At 41.3% G+C, this 19938-nt stretch overlaps 3 protein-coding genes across 9 annotated transcripts in view; 1 reads left to right on the forward strand and 2 right to left on the reverse strand.

Annotated features, from left to right (window-relative positions):
• The window catches only part of ece2a (endothelin converting enzyme 2a), a 118146-nt gene extending 109068 nt beyond the window's left edge, over window positions 1-9078 (reverse strand). The window contains exons 1-2 of one of the 3 annotated variants that reach the window (XM_088616116.1): window positions 8946-9078; window positions 8176-8458 (exon numbers count right to left, since the gene is read on the reverse strand). In XM_088616116.1, coding sequence (XP_088472242.1) covers window positions 8176-8335 — 160 coding nt within the window. In that variant the 5' untranslated portion in view covers window positions 8336-8458; window positions 8946-9078. Of the gene's footprint in view, window positions 1-8175; window positions 8459-8906 lie in introns of all 3 variants that reach the window. The other 2 variants (XM_088616100.1, XM_088616109.1) reach the window with 2 other exon arrangements.
• Window positions 9079-9197: 119 nt separating this feature from the next.
• Window positions 9198-15584, forward strand: alg3 (ALG3 alpha-1,3- mannosyltransferase). The gene is made up of 9 exons (XM_088616088.1): window positions 9198-9419; window positions 10146-10245; window positions 10968-11115; window positions 11291-11451; window positions 11882-12002; window positions 12085-12290; window positions 12398-12473; window positions 12599-12744; window positions 14090-15584. Exons 1-9 carry the CDS (start codon window positions 9239-9241, stop codon window positions 14256-14258), a joined length of 1308 nt encoding a protein of 435 aa, XP_088472214.1. The 5' UTR covers window positions 9198-9238; the 3' UTR covers window positions 14259-15584.
• A 208-nt stretch (window positions 15585-15792) lies between these two features.
• vwa5b2 (von Willebrand factor A domain containing 5B2) overlaps window positions 15793-19938 on the reverse strand; it is a 30408-nt gene continuing 26262 nt past the window's right edge. For all 5 annotated transcript variants that reach the window (XM_088616057.1, XM_088616043.1, XM_088616052.1 and 2 more), the window contains 4 exons: window positions 19031-19081; window positions 18084-18183; window positions 17660-17783; window positions 15793-17325 (listed from right to left, as the gene is read on the reverse strand). In XM_088616057.1, the coding sequence (XP_088472183.1) occupies window positions 16669-17325; window positions 17660-17783; window positions 18084-18183; window positions 19031-19081 (932 nt within the window). In that variant the 3' untranslated portion in view covers window positions 15793-16668. The remainder of the gene's footprint in view (window positions 17326-17659; window positions 17784-18083; window positions 18184-19030; window positions 19082-19938) is intronic.

Raw genomic sequence — 19938 nt, forward strand, 5'->3', positions numbered from 1 at the left:
ATTTACTTTTGTCGTGTGTGAGGTAACAGCTCATTCAGTAGGGGGATGCTTTCACTTGAAAAACCTGTGCATTCCTGCACTCATTCAGCCAAGGGCGTCTGTTACCTCAGGATCTAAATGCCTCTCCGAGACTTTAGAGAGGACTTACACCGCACTGTTCACAGGTAAGAAACGAGACCTCGAAAACCCCCTTTCTTGATCAGTAATTCACCATCCCCAGAACGCCAGCATCGCTGCTTTTGCCCCGGGGTGGACTTACGCACTGAGCTCAATCAGGGCGATTCTCGGGTCCCCCAAATCCTGCCACTTAATGCCCCGCTCCCCACTATGAGGTGCGCCCATGCCAGTGTCGCGCGTGTGTATATGTATTTCACAAACAAGGAAAACACCAAAAACATACATACATATATCTCCTCCACTCCTGCTTCCTTTAAAACAAAAAAAAAACCACGCCACGCCAATCTGTGCACGATCAAGGCGTAGCTAATCTCAGGACCCCGGGCGTAATTAAAGCCCACACCAATCCTGGATTATACGTGCATTTAATGCACCACTCAGCTCCAGAACCCCGGGCGCAATTAAGGCCCACACCGATCCCGAGCCACAGAACTCCGGGTGCAATTAAGACCCACACCAGTTCTGACCTTCAGAACTCCGGGTGCAACTAAGACCCACACCAGTCCTGAACTACGTGCATTTAATGCACCACTTGCTCTAGAACCCCGGGCGCAATTAAGGCCCACACCGATTCAGAGCCTCAGAACTCCGGGTGCAATTAAGACCCAAACCAGTTCTGAGCTTCAGAACTCCGGGTGCAATTAAGACCCACACCAGTCCTGACTTCACGGTAAGGGTCCAAAACCCGTTCAAAACTCCACGCGCAATTAAGGCATACACCAGCTTCGAACGCCTGTACACAATACCGCGGAACCCCTGCCAGACCAAATTCTGGGCTTACAGCAAACAACCCATTACATACACCGGTGCCTTCCCCGGGCCAGAGGAATTCAGAAACTCACGTTTACTCCGTCATCTCGGGCGATTCTCGCAGGGAGCAGAGATTTCCCAATCGGTCAGAGAGAGTCGGGACTTTTAAATAAAAGAGGAGTCCTTACCTCTTAGTTATGTGCGCGCTGACCGTCTCTCCTGCCGATGGGAAGTTCTGCGCCTTCTGGAGCATCCGCCGACTACGCCAAATTTGTTGTAACAGAAGAAATAAGGTTCTTGATCCCGAGATGAAGTGAAACAGATGAGTTTATTGCATGCAAGGAACAATAAAGCCGAAGTCTTGTTTCCCGCAAGAAACAACAAAACCGAAGTATTGTTCAACGTACTGTTACAAACTTTTGGGTTATATAGTGTTTTCTTCTCCGTTTCTGACGTCACTCGGTATGATGGTAAAGAGGGGGGTTCATGGTATTTGGCCAGTTTACGATGTTCTGGGCAAATGGTCAGTTTTAACATTACACCCAGGGGGGTTCCTAGCTGGCATCTGCAATCCTTATCAGTTAACCCCCTTTCCTGCCATAAACCCCTGCTTGTGACTTGGAAGTCTAAACCCCCTACAGAAAAGATTAAATTCAAACCCCCGTCTTCACATCTTTCTTCAGTATGAATAAGGCTCTAGAATGCTTGTTGGAGTGTAGTGTTCTAGGTAATATTTGTTATATAGCAATACCATCAGCATGTTGCTTTGTCTTGGAAAAATGAAACGTCATAAAAAACTGAAGGGCATGAACTGGAAGGCAAAAAGAAAAACAAAAGACATTATGATCAATATCACCTTGCAGACTGTGGTTTTGGAGAATACTATACGTATATTCTATCCAGAAACCCAGGACTTGCACTGGAACATTCCATTATGAAATTAAATTGTTTCCCTATGAACCTGCAGGCAGCAAAGTTTTGAAAATCTTAACATAAAGTATTTTTGGTGTCAAACAACTGACAAATTGTAATAAAGGAAAAACAACGTTAATAAAGTCAATCATGTAAATAATACAGTGCCCTCCAAATTTATACCTATCCTATCCCTGATGAAATCAGTAAACATAAAAATGAAGATTTACAGACTGGATATTCATTCCTTAAAGTTATACGGTACAACACTTTTCTGGACACTGCATGCAAAACACTTTACAGGTAATGGGGACTCCCATTAGTGTCCCTGTCACTATACTGGGGCATTAGGATCCACACAGACCACCCCCTGCTGGCCCCACTAACACCCTTTTCCAGCAGCAGCCTTAATTTTTCCTAAGAGGTCTCCAATCCAGGTACTGACAAGGCTCACACCTGCTTAGTTTCAGTGTGTTGTCACTTGTGAGTTGCAGAGCGATAATCTTTCTTATTTAAAAAAAAAAACCTAAAAGCATCATACTGTTATCCTTATACCACTATAAGGAAAACAAAGTCAAATTTGTCCTGAAAACCTGACAGATACATTTGTTCACAGCCCCCTAGTTAGTAAATGCACCTTTGGCAGGGAATACACAGACAATGCCTATTGTAGTGTGATATGAGGTTCTGAAACTTGAGTAGGGAAATTTATGAACATAACTTTTTGTAGAGGTGAACTGCCATACTGAGTTAGAGTCACAAATGCTCAGTTGATGCTGAGGTCTGGAGATTGAGAAGAACAGTCAAAAAATTTTATTTTACTGCAGTAAACCATACCTTTGCAGACATGGATGTATGTTTTAGAATATAGCCATGCTGGAATGTCTAATTTCAATCAATCTTGAGCTTCTTAACAGAAGCAACCAAGGTGTCTGGCCAAAATGTTCCAGAAAGTGCAATGTTAATGATTTACCATATCTTGACAAGGACTCCAGGACCTGCAGACGAAAATCAAATCCAAAACATATTTCACCGTAGGTAGTAGTTTTCTCAACATGAGATTCATGTTTTTTTATGCCAAACATAACGCTAATAAGCATGTCCAAAAAGCTTAATTTTCATTTTAGATGACGTTTGATAGATTTGAGGTGTGTCTTTTTGTGGTTCTGCCTTGCACCTCAGCATTCATGCAGGCAACTTTGACTGGTCATTTTCAGGTTTTTATTTTTATTTTGAAGATGGCAGTGTGTATAGGATTTATAGCCACCTCACAAACCACAAATCCTGCAGCCCATGGTGGATATGCTCATGTCCTCTTCCCAGCAGGGTGGCCCTTATACTAGCAGCCTTAAATATCTTGGACCCTTAAATAATGGACACTACAGTGGAAAGTGGTCGATTCAGCTTTTTGTAGATTCTTTTACAGTCATTCACCAACTTGCGCAGATCAGTGATCATTTGCCTGCAGCCTCTGAAAAGGTTCTCTGACCTTAAACCTGATGATTCATGCCACTATGGAGTGTTTTCTGTGTATTACCTCCTTTAATTTCCAAAGGAAACAGGAAACCTTTATTGTATATTTGTTTTTGCTTGAGATAGTACTTAGAGGTGTTAATAAATGTAACAATCTTGTTTTCTACAATTCAGTTATTTATGTACAAAATACAGTACGCTTGTTTTGTGCAATACTACTACTTCAGGGTGTATAACCTCTGAATCTGGTTGGCATGGTGGCACAGTGGTTAGCATTACTCTCAGCACTGAGGCTCAAGGTTCAATACCTGAGTTCAAAAGACATACTGGTAGGTTAATTGGCTTCGGGAAAATTGGCCCTGGTGTGAGTGTGTTTACATGCCCTGTGATGGATAGCTCTGCATACAACCCCTGTATTGGATAAAGCAGTTGGGAAATGGATTGATAGAACATTAGATTGTTTTTGTGAGATACATTACCCTATCTTCATTCTACTATGTGATGTTGTTTTGTTATTATTTGATCAATTATGAATAAATCCAGAGCGCACTGAATGCAATTAGACATACAAAAAATACGAAATCGAAACCTGAAGTTGACCTAAAGAGCTCGCTGTGAATGTAAATCTTCTGTATCAGAAAGAACCTCATGAGGATAAAAGCATACAAGTAATTTTAGCATAAAACAAATTGGAAGAATACATATAGACATGCAGTTGAGAGTCTGTCAATTAGTGTATACAGTAACTAACAGAGTTGTATTTTTTTTTATTTAGATTGTTTCAAACCTCACTGACCTGGCTATAGTAAGATGGTGCTCTCCTACTAGAGAAAAGGGGCTTTCGATTTTGGAGGAGGTCTCTGCTATCTAAGTACACGCCAGCTTGCTCTGCTGCCATCAGCTTCCATTACAGAGGAAAGAGCACATTTTGTATCTGAACAGACATCTAAAGTCTGAATTGTATTGTTCGTTCTCTATGTTATCTTGCTTCTGTTTCAGCTTCTTAATTTGTTTCTTATTTTTAGATTCCCAGGGGTACACTGAAATGGCTTCTCATGGAAAAGACCAATTCAGCGTTCGATCATACATTTTGCATTCTCTGGCAGAAGGTCTGCGAGCACTCTTTCTTAGATTTTTCTCTAAAAACAAAACAAGACAGCTATTCCAAACATTGCAATTATCTAGGGAAAGCTTATGTTCTATAATGTGAAAATAATATTTTACAATACGACAATACACAGAGGGCATAAAAATGCTTATTACAAATCATTTTAATTTTATAAATTTCTTATTTTCTGTGAAACATAATACAAAATAGATCATGTGTGTCTCCCTTTACCAGACAAGCTACTGTCCCTGCTTAGCATGATTTGTATATTACAGAATGTATTTTATTTAAGAATTGGGCCAGAAAGAAACCCATAGATAAATCTGCATTCTACAGTGAAACATACTGCCTAAAACACAACAGATTAGCATCAGCTGCTTTCTGAAAAACTGATGGGTTGTTGTTTTCTATATGAACCATTACACAAGCGGACAGTCTTTTGTTTTCTTCATTTTTGTTACAATCTGCCTCTCATTACTCTTCCTGCAGCACTGGCAGGTATGATAGCAACATGACAAACCCCGTTATTTACCACATGTTCAGTGACAGGCTCAATATGTTGATTGTTTTGCTGGGCACTCTAACATGGTGGAAAGGAAGGAGATTAAGTTAAACCATCTGCCTTTGGTTGCATGTGTGTGGTCTATGAGACCTGAGATAAAGGTGAATAGGTATAAGTGAAATTATACAGTATGTACCTCCAGTAAGTGGAGAATAAGGTATGTTCTGTTCTCAGCAGCATACATGTGCACATGAATGCATGTTGCATAGGTAAGCTGACTGCCTGCATAAATGTTTAAGAGGAGAATCTTAGACCCCTCGAGCTTGTAAATAAGGAAAAAAGAGAAGGGCATATATACCTTCCCAGCGTCACATTTATTAGAAACATGAAAAGCAGAAGAAAATAAAACAAACTGGTTGCACAAGCATCGGAACTTGTGCGGTTCCGTTAACTGCTGCATTGCCCCATTAGAGAGAGCAGAAAGTCCCCGTCATTCCCTGACACAAATTTAAAAGCCTCAAAAGTGCTGCGAAATGAATGCAAGCTGACAAAACCTACAGTGTGATACTGCCCTCTAGCAGATCACCACGCTATTACAACAATAGTGCAACCCCCTTGCTTTCTCATCCAGAGAGCTAAAGAAATTTTCAGATTGGCGTCTTCCGCTCACACCAAGATTCCGACATTCCATTTTGCTCAAGATCTCCAGAACAACAATACTACCAAGTATTACAGTAAACTTAAAATCTAGGTGTAAAACGAATAAGTTTTATATCACTATAACGTCTGTGTTACCAATGTTTTTTATCCCATGAATCGTGCATAGATAAGTGCAGATTTAATTACACTACATTTTACACTAACAGGAAAACACAAAAATGTTACCTTAAAATAATCGAGAAATCAGTTTAACATAACAGCACATGCTCAAGCATACACTAAGAATTTGTAAAAATTTGTTTTACATATCTAGACAACAGTCAGAGAAGATCAACACTGACACCAGACAATTAAGAAAAGGGTACAGGAATGTTTGTGCAGCCTGTCTCTAATTAACGTGTGATATATATAAAACATTGCACATTGAAGAAACAAAATAGTGATTTTTTATTTATATCATTCTGTGTGACCTTGATCAAAGTTCACAAATCTCTCAACAGAGACTATTATAGGAAAATAATTCATTGGCAATGGATTTTCATTTTGATCACTGTTAACTAAGTATTTTTGAAAGTACTGTAGGTTACACTGTTTCTAACTAGTTTAAAGTTACAGGTGTCTGTCTACTGCAATGTGCAGAGAGCAGTGGTATTACCATATGAAGTCTTAAGTATGATATTGTGCTAGCAGCATATAAATACATTTCTTTAAATGTAGGTTTCTAAATACAGCTTAGTATATACCACCAGCTTTCAAAATGTCACATAAACAGGTGCCAAACGAAGACGAAGAGTTTCTAAATCCTTGACTACAGTGACTCCTGGTGGCCACAAACAGTTTTGATATTCATGATGACAATCGGCCCCAGAACATGAAGAATCAGTGAGTGATCTTCTTGTTACTGTATATGCTAATGATATCTTTATGTATTAGTCTATTCTACTTTTAGGGAATGAATTACTCAAAAGCCAAAAAATGGTAGTCATATAAAAACATAAAATGTTGGAAAATTTACTAAACATGCAATCTGTACTTTATAACTGCTATCATGCATCAAATGCATTTACACCATGCAACTTTATTTAAATCTGCTATTTCAAATTTAGTGACCACACTCCTACTCAGTAGTGATCAGTGATCACACTACTACTAACACAAATGAATGAAGGATACAAGTGACTTCATCATACATGCTGTGTGTAAAATATTTTTTTTGCATTAGTATCAGTACAAAATCCAAGGATCTATGTTTCTACCATCTGCTGAGCGAGCTTAGTGAAAGCTTAGTGACATTTAAAACACTGTTTTTGGTGCTATTATCAGCAGCTATATTACCCTGGAACTCACAACTGGCAACCTACTGAAGATAAGCAGCTGTGAGTCTGGCCACAGCCTGGATGGGAGACCTCTTGGGAAAGCTAAGTTGCTGCTGGATGCAGTATTATAGGGGTCAGTAGGGGGGTGCTCACCCTGTGGTCTGTGTGGGTCTTAACACCCCAGTATAGTGACGGGGACACTATACAGTAAAAAAAGTACTATCCCTTTGATGAAACATAAAACTGAGGTCCTGACTCTCTGTGGTCATTACAAATCCCAGGGCATTTCTTGAAAAGAGCAGGAATGTTACCCCAGTGTCCAGGCCAAATTTGTCCTTGGCATTTACCAATCATGACATCCTAATAATCCCCATCTATGAATTGACTTAATTACTGAGAGCTGTGTGGTGAGCGTACTGTATGCACTTTGGCTTGTGTCACATCACCCAGCTAGGTGCTACACTTTGGTGGTGGTGGAAGGGAGTCCCCATTTCCTGTGAAGCGCTTTGAGTGGAGTGGTCCAGAAAAGTGCTGTTTAAGTGTGTAAGGAATTTTTAATTATTTTGAATATTTTAAATTAGCTATATTTCTCTTTAAAAGTTAACCACTAAGGTCTTATTAATTTTTTTTTGCTGTTGAGTTTTATACACCAAGGCATTTTACTGGAGCAATGCAAGTAAAGTACCATGCTCAAGGGTACAACAGCATACAGATTTTGCACCCTCCTGTCCAGAGTACTGACTACTTCTCCACTGCGCCCACATCATCATATGTAAATAGCAACAATATCATCTTGACTACAGCAGCAGCCATATCGCCCTGCATGACTGAAAACCCACTGCAGCTAAGCAAGTGGGCCTGGCCAGTACCTGGATGAGAGACCTCCTGGGGAAAACTAAGGTTGCTGCTGGAAAAGGTGTTGGTGGGGCCAGCAGGGGGTGCTCACCCTGTGGCCTGGGTAGGTCCTAATGCCCCATTATTGATAGGACTCTATACTTTTGCAAGTATATTTGCACTTTTGAAAGCAAAGGGCATGACAAGGCAGAGAAAGGTGTCATGGCCATCCACTGCAACCAAGGGAGTCTCCAGTCATGATGACTACTCGTACCACTGGACCCAGGCTTCTGAGGTCGAGACAGCGGGATAGCCCCAGTGCAACGGCTTCCCCACTTCAAGAAGCTCTCCCGCACGGGTTTCTTTGTGCAGCTCATCTTCCAAACAGATGAGCTCCACAAAGTACAACCGTCATCGTCGGACAACCATCATTGTGAACATACCTAGTACCAGAATCTTATCCTCTTTTCTGACGTGCTGTTCCAGTAAATGTTCGAACTTCGAATAATCTCCGAACCACTCAAACGACTGTTCCTTCTTGTATCTTTCATCCCAGTATTCCACGTCTTTGTATCTTGAATTGCACTCTGGTAAATGCTCCATTATCAAGTGTTTGTTTTTTTTTTTCTCAAAAAAAGCTCCTTCGATTGATGGCTTGCCCAGTTCTCAAGTACCACGCAGTAGCTTTGCAAATACCAGTTCCACTGCCGCCGAGGTGTTTGGAAGCTGTGAAGTTAAGGAATAAAATTGAATTGCTGGATCATTAGGTTTTTTAATTAACGTTATGCATAACCGTTTCATTCACAATCGTTCCTTCATCACTTCAGGAAACGTCATCATTACTGTGTACGCTTGGCTAGTGATGGTATTTAAAGTTACAAATCACATTTTCGTCACAATTAAATAGGAAAATAATTGGGACAAACATTGCACTACTCTGTACAAATATCAATGTTATTACTTTGTGACGATGTTTAAATTCTTATACAATAAAAACACTTCTTCAGAGTTCACATTATATCTTTACACTAAAATAGTACAGTAAAAAAGAACAAATGAATCATTTAAATGTATTGGTTGGTGGTTTGTCATTAATGTAATGCAAACAAAGCACACTAATATTAAAGTATAAGTAATTCTCTATGGTATTCATATAATTTTTAATGGAACTGACCAAAATACCTAACCCACGTGTAGGGTAGTTTTTACTTACACGTTACTGTTTCCGCTCTCGGGATGTCCATCAAAATATGGCCCCGCAGAAACAAAACTTGGAAAGATCGATTCCTCCTTTTTACAAATAAACAATCTCCTTCATACGATCGGGTAAATCATGATGGATTAACATCTATTTGTGAATATCATAACGTCAGTATTATAAAACACTAGTCTGGCGATTTCCTCAAATTGTTTTTTAAATGTCGATCTCTGTTGTTGCAGGGGCATAGAAAGTACCGGAAGGGTCTTCGTTTTTAGCGACACTGATGTCTTTCTCCTTGTATTGAGATGGCTGGGGTTGGGAGGAAGAAATGTGGGGGTCCGCCGTATCGTATCTGGGGGACTCTACGTGCACTATGGCAGGAAAAGCACTTGATCTTGTTCAAAGCCGAGTACACGTTTTTGGTCGCTGCAGTGCTGTGGATAGCGGAGATCTGGATCAACATATGGGTGATAAACAGAGTGGCTTGTAAGTGGAACTGCGGGTATACGTGAAATGTGCTCGTGTGACAATTTCGTGCTGGAGAGCTCTTGTGCCACGTCGAGTTTAAGTGTGGTTTCAACAAAATATTAACACCGGACTTTCGGGGGAAAAGGGAATTGCATTGGAAATAAAACGTAGTTCACTTCATTAACACCTGGCGTTTGTAATTGTAACTTTTTTCACTAGTTCGTACTTTGTACTAAAAATGTATCCTCACTGCACAACATGTACTGCAGCTAGACTCGGTGAGAGTTCGACAGCAAATTTAAATAATCTTGCTCGGTGTAAACACGTTTGAAGCACGATAGCAATTTCAAATGAGATTCAAAGAAATTCCAATACGTGGAGGACAGTAGCTGAATAACAAAATATCCTATTTTGTCTCTTGAAGTAGTATTTTCGTGTGTAGTAGGTAAAAGGATAAGCCTACTTTCGTAGATATTAAATTATATGACGTTTATTTATTCAATTAACCATCTGAAATGAAACAGTTTTCATTTTTTGAACAAAACATACATCGTTTATAATCTTAACAGACGCGTTCTAAATGACGTGCTCTGTTTAGGCTATATGCTCATAAAGGCATCAGTTTCTTTTGATTACATAATTCTGTATTTTGAATTACTGTGACTGCTACATTGTTTTGTTGTTTTAGTTGTTCTTAACCGTAGATTGACCCTATTCGTCTTTCACTCTCTCTGCATGCCTAAGACACAGAAATAGACTGGAAAGCGTACATGGACGAAGTGGAAGGAGTTATTAATGGCACATACGATTACGCCCAGCTGAAGGGAGATACAGGACCGCTGGTGTAAGTTGTTTTCTCATAATGTACTTTTAGAAATCTCCATTTTTATTCTGTTCATTGTGGACACAACAAGGTTAGGGTTCAGAGCCTGTCTTATTTGAGAGGTAGGTTGCTTGATGAAGTGTGCTCTGAAACAGTACAGGCACTATCCGGAGAGTTTTATAGGTATTATAAACCCGGAGGTGGTTAAAAAACCTTCCATGAACCTGCACAATGCAGCAATGAAATTAGTTGAGTAAAAATGGGACCAGAGAGAAACATGTTCCTGTTAATGAGGACAGCACGCAACAGACAGCACCACATCAGCATGTGTGCCGGCTGTTTTATAGCACAGGAGTGCTCTGCACAGCCTCTCATGGACGTCAGCAGTGTTAGTGCCTTCTGTTATGCTCTGTCTGTATCCATAGAAACATGTTCTGCATGGTCCCCTTTGCATGCACACAGAATTTCACAAGAAGATATGATCATCTTCACAGAAGAAGGGCTTCAGTGGTCCTTGGCTGACACAGCTTTGGGGTATTGAATCAGGCAGGGTAATGATTCCAGATTTCAAGCAGGAGTATAGAGATGGGGTGGGGGAGAGTAAGTTATCATTCTTAAAATAAAATATTGCTTTGGTAGTGCTGTAATTCATTGGTAGTGGTAATTGGATGAGTTCTGTGAATTTGAATTTCAAAGAAGGAAAGTGATACTGGACCACACCTGTACCGGGTTTACCCTTCTAGGTACCCAGCTGGGTTTGTCTACATATTCACGGTGCTGTACTACTTGACTGATCATGGGGTGAATATTCGGCTGGGACAGTACTTGTTTGCTGCCTTCTACCTCATCATGCTGCTGCTAGTCTTCCGTATATACCACCGCACCCAGAAGGTGAGTTTGTGGGAGTAATTGGCGTTGATTTAATTGATCCAGTTTTGGGAAGGGCATTAGACTCTGAAGGACAGTTATACGCACATGACTTCGCAACGTTTTTTAAATGTAAGCTTTTAGAGTTGTCCCTGATGTGCTCCTCACGTGTTTCTCTAACCCTGGTGATGTAATCCAGGTTCCTCCCTATGTGTTCTTCTTTGTGTGCTGTGCCTCCTCTCGAATCCACTCCATTTTCGTCCTGCGTCTCTTCAATGACCCCGTGGCGATGTTGCTATTCTTTGGTGCTCTCAATCTCTTCCTGGATGGCCACTGGACCATGGGCTGTGGGCTCTACAGGCAAGTCTAAATCAGTCTTGCTGGCTGAGGTCAGCTGTATATACTGTCCCCTGGCCAATGTTTAACTTCTAAAGACTGTCATTTAACTGAATAAAGCTGATATAAATGGTTTCTTTAATGTCTTGCCCAAAAGTATCATAATGCTCTCAATTACACATTCAGATTTTTGAGTATATATTTTTTATAGTAAGTAACTGATAGATCCCATTCTTTTTTCTAAATCTTGTAACTGATTTCTCTGTATTACTATACTGCATATATACACTGTTAAGAATTAGAGGTAAAGAAGGCCCTTCAATACAACACATACCCACCTGAAGACAGCACCTCCACTGTCTTTAGATGCTTCAGTGAACAACTACAAGCTGTTGTGAGTGGTTTTCTGCTGTTGGTAGAAGTTGACTTGTCTCTCTTCTCCTGTTGTGGACAGTTTAGCAGTGTCTGTGAAGATGAACGTGCTGCTCTTCGCTCCTGGCCTGCTTTTCCTGCTCCTGTGGGAGTTTGGCTTGGTTAAGACCCTTCCCAGGGTAGCCCTTTGTGCTGCAATCCAGGTTTGTAAAGCACCATGTTGTGGTAGAATATTTTCCTCTACCTCTTGAGCTGTAATTAACACTTGCTCCTTCTTTGTCCTAGGTGTTACTGGGCTTTCCCTTCCTCCTGGAGAATCCCCTGGGATATCTGAGCCGCTCTTTCGACCTGGGTCGCCAGTTTCTCTTCAAGTGGACCGTTAACTGGCGGTTTCTGCCCGAGGAGGTCTTTCTGAGCCGTTATTTCCACCTTGCCCTGTTGGGGGCACACTTGCTCACCTTGCTTCTTTTTGCTATGTGGCGATGGAACAGGTAGGAAAGCCAAGTGTCCCCTAGAGCTCCTCGAGAGACAGTTTCTGTAATGTTTATGTATCGACATTTGTGTAGATGAAACTAAAATCAGTCCTGTTTGATTTCAGGTCTGGCAAAAGTCTTACAACGTTACTGAAGGACCCAGGCCAGCGGCCGCAGCCATTGCAGAAACTCACTGCGGATCATATCCTTTATACATATTTACTGACAAGCTCTTCAGTAGAAGAGCACCGTATGACAACGCCTGTGATTGTCAAGATTTTATGCTGTCTGCTGTCATCATTCGATCCTTCCCTAACCACCTTGCACAGATTGTCTTCACGCTCTTTACATCCAACTTCATCGGTGTGTGTTTCAGCCGCTCACTGCACTATCAGTTCTATGTCTGGTACTTCCACACCCTGCCCTACCTGCTGTGGAGTGGTGGAGTGAAGAAGCTGGCACACCTGCTCAGGTGGGATTCTGGCCACTCTGATATTTCTGTAGGCATTCTGTAGTCAGATCAGGTGCAGGAGGTCAGGTCATGCATATAGTATCTCTAAATGTGTTCATTTACAACGGCCCCTCAGAATTATCAGGTAGCAATACTTGAGCCCTTTCACACGTGTGTAGATTGGATTTTACAAAATGCACATTTATTCCACTTGTATGATGATTTCATTTGGGCTGCCAGTGGATGTTACGTATGTGACAGACGCATGACAAAACACTGAATTGAAGTTTAATTTTTGGCTTCGTAACAATCCTCAAATTTCTGATTCTTGTTTAATTGATTTGGAGATATAAAGAACTGTCTTCAGTACCCCTAGAATAGGGATCTGCAAAACACCTAACAGTGAAGTAGTGAACAAATATTTGAAGTAATCCATTTTTAGTCCAGTGAAAAAGTGAATTTAAAGAAGTAGTTACATTTTTTTTTCATATAATTGTTTCCTTACTTGAACATGTCAAAATTTAACCTAATTGGTTATCAACCAATTAGGGAATCACTAATCACTGTAGCATTATCTAGACGCTCAGAAATCTCTGATAAAATTCTGATTTCTTTTACCTCTCCTTCATTCAGCCATAAAGGGTATTAGAGAGAGTGTTACAACATTCCATAATATAAACAAGTATACCATGCTTTTATTGTCTAGTTTACCTCTCTGATATAGCTTGCTTATTTAAGATCTGGGTATATTCTAAAATCCAATTGCTTCCTCTATCATTTTGTTGCTCTCTTTATTCTGTCGGGGTGGTGTATTATGTGTTCTCTGATGACATTTAACATAAATGCAACAAAAATCTATTTTTACATTAGCCAACAATAAAATAGCTTCTGAAAAGGAGCTGTCGAAGTTTAATGCAGAAAAAGTGCTTAAAAAGCAAAGTAACATCAGAACAATAAAATTTGACTGTAAGACTTTAGCATATAATTCTGTTTTTTAGCATAATACCGTTTCGCTAAACATAATGAATGTCGAATAGTGACAGAATTGTTAGTTACCATGACAGTCTAAACAAAAACAACAGGAAATGATTCACAGCCTGTGAAGCAGCATATATAATAAGAACTAAAAACCAGAAAACTGGAACACAAAACTCACTTTACCAGGGTTGCGAGTACGGACTGAATGTGATGCACAAGCATTGAATTGTGTTATCAAGCGCTTTAAAAAGCCACCTTTAAAGGCTCTATATAAAATAAAGTTTATTATTATTATTATTATTATTATCCAGTTCAGGAGTGATTTAAGAGTGGCGTGGCAGCGGGCTGACGACAGGGTTGAAATAACAGGGGATAACTGTCGTGGCAGGGTGCTGATCCTGGGGCTGATCGAGCTGTCATGGAATACCTACCCTTCCACCGTCTACAGCTCCGCCGCGCTGCACGTCTGTCACCTCATCATCCTGCTGTCCCTGTGGCATGCCCCGCCCCCCGCCCCTGTTGCCGCGGAGTCCGCTCGGCAACGGAAACAGCAGTGAGCTCACACCTGTGCATCCTGCCTGGATGCTCACAAGCTCTGGGAACGAGGACATACTGTATGAGGTGCAGCAGGGAAAAGCTGAGGTCAAAGAAACCAGTCTTAAATCCCCCCAAAAACCTATTCTTTTAGTCTCCAGAAATAGAAAAGGCAGCTTCTCCTTTCCATAGCTCAGAGACTAAAGTTGTGCTGTCTGTTGATTGACAGTAAAATGGTTAAATTTAGATTACACAATTTTTTCATGTCCCCCTTTTGTTTTGATTTTTTAAGACCTAATTTGCTGTTTTATGTGGAATTCCTACGCTCGAAGATGAAAAATTCAGGTGTGAAATCAAATAAAGTTTCACCAGTGTTGAAGGACAGTTTGTAATATATATTTTTTTACTACATTTTTTGCAAATTGTTGTCATGATGGTCCAAACAGCCTCTCCGTTGGTGAAGTCTGTAACGTATAGTCCGATGACTGTCAGATTCCTCAAAATGTAATGTTGAGTAATTGACTTTTTTCTCCACATCTTTCTGAATTTGTTTTTTCATCTTCACCCTGGGTCTTGTTAAACACTGTTTGTTTAGGAAAGCAGTAAATAGGTCTTGTTTGTTTCAGAAAGGCGCTCATGTTAAAATACCAGTTAATAATGCTGTACCTTGAAACATCTTTTAAAGTTTTCTTCTTTATTAGAGCTTGCTCCATTGGTCACTTGATTCATTATTCTGCAAAAATCAGGTACGCGCATTTGGTTGTGTTTTTATACTTTAAAAATGACACAAGGGGTACATACAACCTGCCATGCGTGTTTATTGGAATAGCTCACATGCGTTTTTAACTTTATACAGTATTTTTTGGCATGTACTGGGGGCAGAAAAGGGGTATTTCTTAATTATTCATATCTCCAGATATGTGAATGAAACTGAATATACAAGGGATTATTCTTAACAGTTGTCTGTATTTTGAATATTATTAATTTCTCAAAATTATGACAGCTTCCAGTGTTATGACTTCAGCATTAATATCCTGTGACAAAGGTGCCAACCAGGGCAGATCTAGAAGGCCCCCAGAAGAAGGAAATGTGTAACCCTAATTCTAGCCTGTATGTAAAATTGATCAATTCTTATACAGTCGACCTGCTCTAATAATGATTAAGATTTTTCAGATGACCTGCAGTTGTGCTTTAGCATTTCATTAAGACTTGAAGTATTTATACTCATTATATGTATCTGTTTGATTTTGTTTAAATTGGGATTCTTCAGAAAACATTGAGAATCCTTATTGGTTTGACTGAGTTGTGTTAAATGGGGATTTAAACTAAATAAAATTCTATGTTTAGGATTATTGGTGAAGTGTGCATGCTTGACATTTGCAGAGGGGGAATTGGGTCTGTGGGTCTATGGAAAAGTTTAGTTTTCCATAGCACATAGCTATATATATTGACTTTTTGTAATATTAGTGTCCAATTATCGTTGGAAAACAAGTTTTCTTATTTAGGAACCTGTACATGATGGGTGAAAGAAACTCTTGCGACCTTTTTGAAGGTTGGTTTGTTTCAAACAGAAATTAGTTCTGTTCATTTATTTTATTTCTGAATATGCTGTACAGAATTTAACAGTAAAATTGATTCAGAGTACTATTTCATTCCATACACACCACATCTTAAAAATAAAAGAAAATAAAACTATTCTTTCTAAACATGTTTTCAATTTGGAAGTATATACTGATTTTCACGTACATTCACAACACATTAATGCATAAGCCATTTTTATTCTTTAAACCTTGCAGTGAGAAACTGAGTAAAAACTATTTGGTTTATCATGTTGGCACCTTGGGTAATAAAGCATCCTTTTCTCTTGTAAAACCAGAGTGCATGCAGCACGTTTCCAGTTACAAGATTTGGCCTCCTTCCTCCAAACCCATTACAGAAAGCCTTCAAGTAACCTGAACAGCAGTGAGTCAGGTCACAGAGTTGTCAGATTCTTATGATCCACTGTTATCAGGAACAGAGTCTACCACACACACCTCTCACTGCCATACAATTATCTAAATAAGCAAATTTTATGTCATTTCAGATTTATTGACAAGAAGTGATTACCCTGTTTAAATGGCAGATAAATGCAGAAAATCATTTGAATTTGTGTTCTATTTTTAATAAAAACTGCCAATCGGCAAAGCAGGTAAAATGATCGTTTATAGCTTTTCAAAAACACAAAAGTCTTAAGAAAAGCTTTAACTCTTAAAAAAATGGAGCTGCCAACAGGGAAGGAACATTGTCAAGAAATCAAAATGCCCAAATCAGATATTTACATTTGCTTATAAAGGCAGTTCTTAATGCACACTGAATGGTGTACTATTATTAGTGGCGAACCACTGGGAATAGGATTGTATTGATTCGAGTAATCCCAGTCTTTATCCCTTGGTTTCAAACGTTGTTGGGATTGTAGCACAGCATGTTGAGTTTGATGTTCTCATCCCAGTGGCGCAGCAGCAGAAACAGCTGCCGCGCCGCCCCTTTTAAGCCCGCAAGATCTATGCCCTCGGGTAGCCGCTGGGCCCGCAGCCAGGAGTCGGCCTTGGCAGCAATGAGCTCCCACTCCACAAAGAACCCCGCGCACTGGTGCTCCAGCCAGGCCAGCGCCACCGCGGTCGCCCAGCTGGAGCTCTGCAGGTCCTGCTGAGCCAGCTGCTCCCCTGAGGGCTCCAGACTGGCCCCTCCGGCCTCGGACTGCACGGGTGAGCCCTCGAACATGTCTGTCTCGGACCCTCGCCCGCTGTCCGCCTGCTGGAACCCCCCGCCCAGGTCGGAACACACCCCGTCTGAGCTCAGGCAGTCCAGGAGGGCGTTCATTGGGTCCCCCTCAGAGAAACGCTCCCGGCTGGGTCCCGGCTCGGCTTCCGGGGCGTGAGGGGCCGCGGGCTTGGCAGGGGTGCAGGGGGAGGTGCAGCGGGATGGGGGGCTCAGGCTGCTGCGGTGGCTGGAAAAGGGGGAGGCTCTCTTCAGGCGCTCCAGGGGGATCTGAACGTACTCCGAGTACAGATCGGTGAGGAGGAACGCCCCCGACGCCAGCTGGAGGCGCACCTAAACTCAGAGTAACAGGGAGAAAAAGGGCATGTCAATATATTCTGTACATTAGCATTTGCAATACTGTGTGCGCAGAAAGCATGTGTACATTGTTCTTGGTTTTAGAATCACACAGTGTATTTTTTACTTATTTTGGAAAAAGAAAGGAAGATAGACTATTATGGGGCTGCTGATGTGTATCCTTCACCTAAGAAGGGAAGGTAAACATTGATGGTTTTTCTTGGTTTCATACCAAACAACTCCAGTGCTCACTGTAATACGTGAAAAAGCCAGCAGGGTGCAGTATATGCATCTGGAGTACAACAGTTGGATAACAGTGCGGCAGCCTTACCAGAGGCAGGTAGTCGATAGTCTCTGCTTCAGAGGATCTCTCTGTCTCGGCAGACAGACAATGTGGCTTGAGGGGCACCTGCTTTGCTGAAGAGTTGGAGCTTCTGAGTCTTCCTAGGCTGAATCTGCGCACAAATGCACATACTGACCCTTATACAGATGTGCTTTACAGCCATCTTTGGCATTCCTCACTAAAACTGTGAGTAATTTGTTACGTTTCAGTACCATTTTAGGCCCTTTTTTATCAAAGGCATTCTTTTTGATATCACATCAGCTTTTCTTGGTCTGACATGCACATGCCTTGGATAGTGCTGTAACCATCATGAAACGAAGAGTGTTTACATAAGCCAGAAGCTTAAAAGACATTCAAAGGAAAATTAATAATTCCTTCAAGTGCCATGCTGTGAGTCATGACAAGGGCTTACCTGGAGCCAAAGAAGTTGTCCGCAGACTTGCTCTCCACAGAGCGCTGGGAACGCACTGACATGGCAGAGGGGCTGGCTGGGTACCAGCTACCTCCTGTACCTTCACAACACAGCAGATATGAATGATATGTGAAACAGGCCTAGCATGCCAGAGCTCTGCTTTATTGATCTTGAAATGCCAGCAGCACTCTCCTCCAAACAGAGACTTATTATTTGGATGAGCTGTAACAGGAGACCCATTCCACATTTCAAGGATGCTTTATTAGTCTGAATTCTGTATATTTAAATGACTTTATTTCACACCTGAAGCTGGTTCATCAAAGGGGTTTTAGCTGTGACTTGGTTATATCGTGAAAATAAACAGCAAAATCTAATTAAAAATCATTTTACATTCCTCACACCCAAACTGTACACAAAGGCATTTCTTTTACAGTACGGAGCATCCTTCACACGGTCTATTAACAGCAAAAGAATGTGAACCTGGGTCAGCTTTATACTGCATCCCACCGTAAGGAATCTTTGGAATTCACTAGGAATGCCAACATCCAAGACAAAGCGTCATTGAGCGAAATTGTGGTTTAACCTGCTTGGCTTAACCTCCCAGCCAGAGGACAGGGAGACCAGGACCCCCACGCAGGGTGACCAAGGGACAGCTGCAGAGGTGGAGGTGGGATGCAAGAGAGAGAGATAGGGATCTCGTAGGTATTTATAGCGTCTGGGAGAGGAATGGATTGTTTGGAGTGATTGCTATTTACTGACAGCTGAGACTGATTGTACTTGGTTGTTGTCATCCCTCCCGAACGTTCGTTATAAACTCCACTAAGCACGTCAGCATCCTGAACACTGGAATTACCCAGTCCCGAGGCGGATATTAATGTAATGAAATATTTAAACTTTTAAGAATGAAAGACACAATGCCACATTAAACAGGTACTGGTGGTACTCACTGCTGTCGCAGGATGTCATGCTGCGAGGTGAGGCAGGAGTATCATCCCTGTCTGGGGACAGAATAGGAGAAGTGGGTAGCTGAGTACCAAGACATTTTAATTTGCTAAAACTTTGGAATATATCAAGAAGAAACTGAGGGAGATACTGGGATTAATTTGCTACTAGTAACCAAATGATCCGATGTGCCAAATATCGTCAAACCTTTATTCAGTTTCTAATAATACAGCACCATTAAATGGGGCTTAATGGTTTACCATGTGGTTTACCCAATGGACTGCCCATGTACCTACTCTCAGTTTTTGGGGAGTTGGATTACATCCCTTAAGGCACATTAAATATTCTTCGGGGTATGCATGATCATAATGATATGTGACTGGAAAGCTGAAATAAAACATCATGCCAGCAGCCATATCACTCTGCAACTCACAACTGGCAACCCACTGAAGCGAAGCAGGTGTGAGCCTGGTCAGTACCTGGATGGGAGACCTCCTGGGGAAAACTAAGGTTGCTGCTGGAAGAGGTGTTAGTGGGACCAGCAGGGGGTGCTCACCCTGTGGTCTATGTGGGTCCTAATGCCCCAGTATAGTGACGGGGACACTATACTGTAAACAGGCACCGTCCTTCGGATGAGACATAAAAAACCGTGGTCCTGACTCTGTGGTCATTAAAAATCCCAGGGTGTTTCTCGAAAAGAGTAGGGGTGTAACCCCGGCGTCCTGGCCAAATTCACCATTGGCCCTTACCAATCATGGCCTCCTAATAATCCCCATCTATGAATTGGCTTCATTACTCTGCTCTCCTCCCCACTGATAGCTGATGTGTGGTGATTGTTCTGGTGCACTATGGCTGCCGTCACATCATCCAGGTGGGGACTACACATTGGTGGTGGTGGAAGAGAGTCCCCATT

The sequence above is a fragment of the Lepisosteus platostomus genome, chromosome 2 (assembly GCF_059453375.1).
Source record: "Lepisosteus platostomus isolate fLepPlt1 chromosome 2, fLepPlt1.hap1, whole genome shotgun sequence".
Classification (NCBI taxonomy): Eukaryota; Metazoa; Chordata; class Actinopteri; order Semionotiformes; family Lepisosteidae; genus Lepisosteus; species Lepisosteus platostomus.